The 5,000-nt window shown below is 39.1% G+C and overlaps 1 protein-coding gene across 3 annotated transcripts in view; it reads right to left on the bottom strand.

The window, feature by feature from the left end:
- The window catches only part of LOC123513179, a 132,481-nt gene that overhangs the window by 12,257 nt on the left and 115,224 nt on the right, over window positions 1-5,000 (bottom strand). For 2 of the 3 annotated variants that reach the window (XM_045270156.1, XM_045270135.1), the window contains exon 3: window positions 4,841-5,000. This exon is cut by the window's right edge and continues 170 nt beyond it. In XM_045270156.1, coding sequence (XP_045126091.1) covers window positions 4,960-5,000 — 41 coding nt within the window. In that variant the 3' untranslated portion in view covers window positions 4,841-4,959. Of the gene's footprint in view, window positions 1-4,836 lie in introns of those variants that run through there. The other variant, XM_045270145.1, reaches the window with a different exon arrangement.

Below are 5,000 nucleotides of genomic sequence, written 5' to 3'. Positions count from 1 at the left end.
TCTCTTTATCTTTCTCTCTGTCTCTCTTCGTCTTCATTTGTTGTTATTTCTTGCGTTCTTCTCTCTCATATTCATTTCCATTCTCTCTCTCTCTCTCTCTCTCTCTCTCTCTCTCTCTCTCTCTCTCTCTCTCTCTCTCTCTCTCTCTCTCTCTCTCTCTCTCTGAAATACACCCTCTTAGGAATACAGCTTTTTCAAATATATCTTCTTTTCAAACTCCACTTTTTATTTTTTGAAATGTATCCCTTTAGAAAGACACTTTTTTTGAGATGCATCCCTTTCCTAACATTTTATTTTTATTTTCATTTTTACGTTTGCCTTTTTTTAATAAATGAATAGGTACGTTTTTATTTTTCTCTCTTTTTTTTTTATTTGCTATTTTTTACGTGTGAAGGGTGTTTGGAAAGAGATTAAAGCGAGAGAGAGAGAGAGAGAGAGAGAGAGGGAGAGAGGGAGAGGGAGATAGTTCCTTGATTTCTATATCTCAAAAAGTAAGATAAATAAATAAATAGATAAATAGATAGATAAATATATATTCCAATTTAATCAACCTATCGCCTTTTTTATTTCGTTAAGGTAGGTTTAGGTAGGTTAGGTTAGGTTAGGTTAGGTTAGGTTAGGTTAGGTTAAGTTAGGTATGGTTAGGTTAGGTTAGGTTAAGTTAAGATGAGATTAGATAAGGTTAGGTTAGGTTAGGTTAGGTTAGGTTAGGTTAGGTTAGGTTAGGTAAGGTAAGGTTAAATTAAGTTAGGTTAGGTTAGGTATGGTTTGGTTAGGTTAGGTTAAGTTAAGATGAGATTAGATAAGGTTAGGTTAGGTTAGATTAGGTTAGGTAATTAAGTGATTAGGTTAACCCTTTCAGTACCATGACGCGTTTTCATACTCATTCTGGTTACTATGTGGTTATTTTACACAGCTTCCGCAACTTATATGGGGATTAAAATAGTGAAGACTGGCCATTAATCTTTCGACCTCCATAGACCCTTCCAAATGTCAATAAAATGGTCTAATTGTACACAAATCTCAAGGTAAAAATGTGTTGTAGTACTGAAGGGGTTAAAATTACGTTAAGGTTTGTTAAAATGAGGTTCCAAATAGATTAGGTTGAGTTAAATTATGTGATATTAAGTTAGATTAGATAAGTCACATTTCGGAAGGTTAAGTTAGGTTAGGTTACGTTATGATAAGATATATTAAAGCAGACTCCAGATAGGTCAAATGTAGATTATATAATATTAACCTCCTCGCTACTATGACACGTTTCCATACATATTCTGCTTACTATTTGGTATTCAGTATTGACAAACGCCTTACTCTCTCACCCCGACAGTTTCCAAGGCCACAGAGACAACTAGCCGCGTTATCAAGACAGCTTTACCTTATAACAATCTATATTTCTTGCCAGTCTATCACCGGAACCATAAAAACACCCTTACAGAATAGAATTAGAGACAGCCAGTATTTATAAACGTCTAACTCTCTCACCCCGACAGTTTCCGAGGCCACAAAGACAACTAGCTGCGTTATCAAGACAGCTTTACCTTATAACAATCTATAGATCTTGCCAATCCATTACCAGAATCACAAAAACACCCTTAACCCCTTCAGTACGGGGATACATTTTTACCTTGACTTTTGGGTATGATTAAACCATTTTATTGACACTAGGAAGGGTCTATGGAGGTCAGAAGATTAATGGCCACAGTCTTCACTATTTTAATCCCCCACATGAGTTTCTGAAGCTGTATAAAGTCACCAAATAGTCACCAGAATGAATATGGAAACGTGTCCTGGTACTGAAGGGTTAGAACAAACATCTTCAACTAGAGCCTTCGGAAAGTAGTGACGGAGAGAGAGCAGAACGTTCAAGAATACTGACCTTGGAGGGCGTGGGGAGATGAGGGCGTTCGTTAAGGGCGTTAGGACAGGGCGTGAGAGGATTCGTTGAGGAGCGTGTAGGAGTGTAGGACGCTTGAAAGGATACACGGATACAGTGCTGTGTGTTCTATTTGAGTCTAAGCGCTGGAAACGAGAGGGAAGGGGAGGCAAAGCTGTGTGTAATGAGCAGCGATGGAAGAGGGAACAAAGTGCGAGGAGGAGGAGGAGGAGCAGGAGGAGGAAGCAGAGGAGGAGGAGGAGGAGGAGGGAAACACAATAGCATAAACACAAACAGAGAAGGAAAACAGAAATTCTCAGACAAGGAAACAGCTTAAACAGACGGAAGGTTAGATAGACAGGTAAACAGATCAGATAGACAGAGATAGATAGGTGAAAGTGACAGATAAGCTCGAGAAAGACAGAAAGGATAGATAGATAAAGATAGCGAGATAAAATTGATAAGATGGAGACAGATAGATCGATAGACAGTAAGATAGACAGGTAAGCAGAATAGATAGACAAAGATAGAGAGGTGAAACTGACAGATAGATAAGATAGATAGATAAACAGATTAGATATAGATAGACAGGTGAAATTTACAGACGAAATGGAGACAGGCAGATGAAAATAAACAGCGAAACAGATTAGACAGACAAAAATAATGAGGAAAAATGAACTAATGGACAGACAGCGATATTAGACAGACAAACACTGGTTAGGTTAGGTTAGGTTAGCTTAGGTTAGGTAAGACACACACACACACACACACACACACACAGACAGACTAACACACACACACACACACACACACACACACACACACACACACAGAGAGAGAGAGAGAGAGAGAGATTTTTATTTTCCTCTTTGCATCGATATATATAAAACCTCACAACTATTTCTCTCTCTCTCTCTCTCTTAGTTGAACACACACACACAGGAAAATCATGAAGTGGTGAAATTTTGCTGGTAACTTCCCCCACATCAATCTCTGCACGCGTCCCTTCCTGTCAGCTGTTTGTCTGCCTCTCTTCACGCTCCCTGCCCACCTCCCGCTAACTTCACCACGACCTCGCTAATAATGACACAGATGCACGCAGGTAATGACGTGTCTGACATTCGTAACATACATATCTTAATATATCGTAGAGTTTTCGCTGTATATTGTAGGTCATGCGTTTTGTTTATAGTTTCATCGCATATTCGTAACGTTCTCTTCATTAATTCGTAAGGTATCGTAATGTTTTCGCTGTATATTGGAAGGTTATGCACGATATTTTATTTATTTTCATTTATTTATACCATGTGGGCTTTTCACGGGAATTTATGGTCTAAAGGGGGTACTTTTTGTGGTACCTCCTATCTCAAAGCCCACCCACTAGGAAACCCTTGCCCTGAGTGAGGAAGCCCAACCTACACTCGGACCGTGGACAGGATTCGAACCCGTGCGCTTGGAGACCCCTCGGACCCCAAAGCACGCATGGTTCTATTGTCACATGTTATCGTTCTTTCCATACATTTATAACGCACACCTTAATATTCTTATCTATTTGTATTTTTGTCAATTATTAACGCTCTTTCCAAAAATCCTTAACGCACGTATTGTAACTTCCTATCTAATTATACTCTTGTCACATATTAACGTTCTTTCCACAATTTAAAGCACGCATATTGTAACATCACTATCTATTTATACTTTTATCATATTTACGTTTTTTTTCTACACATTATTAACACGCATTTCTATTTTTATCTCTTAATAACGTTCATTCCTCGCATTTATAGCACGTTTATTGTAACATCATTATCTATTTATATTTTTATCATATTCACCTTCTTTCCACACATTCATAACACATATTGTAACACTCCAATCTATTTCTACTTTCATCACATATCAACGCTCCGTCACATTCATAGAGCAAATATTCCATCATTCGTCTTTATTAATTTGTTACTAGAACCGCAAAATTAGCCTTAGAATTTGTATAAAGTCATCTTCAGTGTCTTGAACCGTCAAAATACCCTTAGAAATCCAGGTCGTTTATTTCCTCTTATTAAAAGTATAGAAACCTTTAAATCTGTCACTACAACACCAAAATTACCCTTGAGAATGGAATCTTAAAAACTAATGGAGAGGTGATGATCTAATGGAGAGGTGATGATCTAATGGAGAGGTAATGATCTAATGGAGAGGTGATGATCTAATGGAGAGGTGATGATCTAATGGAGAGGTGATGATCTAATGGAGAGAAGATGATCTAATGGAGAGGTGATGATCTAATGGAGAGGTGATGATCTAATGGAGAGGTGATGATCTAATGGAGAGGTAATGATCTAATGGAGAGGTGATGATCTAATGGAGAGGTGATGATCTAATGGAGAGGTGATGATTTAATGGAGAGGTAATGATCTAATGGAGAGGTGATGATCTAATGGAGAGGTGGTGTTATTCCGTTAATGTTAGCCCCTTAGTTTCAGCCCTTTAGTATCAGCCCCTTACCATTAACCCTTTACCATTATCTCCTTACTATTAGCTTCTTACCATAAATTCCTTACTATCAACCCTTACCATTAACCCCTTACCATTAATTCCTTACTATTAATCCCTTAACACTGTCCCCTTATGATTAACCCCTTTACCATTAATTCCTTACCATTAACCCCTTAGTATCAGCCAGCCTTACCATTAATTACCTACCATAAACTCCTTAATTTTAGCATCTTACCATTAGCCCCTTACCATTAACCCCTTAGTATCAGCCCCTTAACATAAACCCCTTAGTATCAGCCCCTTACCATTATTCCCGTAGTATCACCCCCTTACCATTAACCTCTTAGTATCAGCCCCTTACCATTAACCCTTAGCATGAGCCCCTTACCTCAGCCCCTTACCATTAACCCTTAGCATGAGCCCCTTACCTCAGCTCCTTACCATTAACCCTTAGCATGAGCCCCTTACCTCAGCTCCGGGCCTGGAGACGTAATCAGTGAAGAGCATATAGCGATCTCTGTTCTCCCACATCCCTGGCACGCTCCCTCCCATCACCGCTGCTGTCTCTGCCTCTGCTAGTGCCTCCGCTACATCTGATGGCAGGGGCGCCCGTCACCACCCTCAAGCC

This window comes from Portunus trituberculatus, chromosome 5 (assembly GCF_017591435.1).
Source record: "Portunus trituberculatus isolate SZX2019 chromosome 5, ASM1759143v1, whole genome shotgun sequence".
NCBI classification, from domain to species: Eukaryota; Metazoa; Arthropoda; class Malacostraca; order Decapoda; family Portunidae; genus Portunus; species Portunus trituberculatus.
This window is presented reverse-complemented; position numbering and strand designations above follow the sequence as displayed.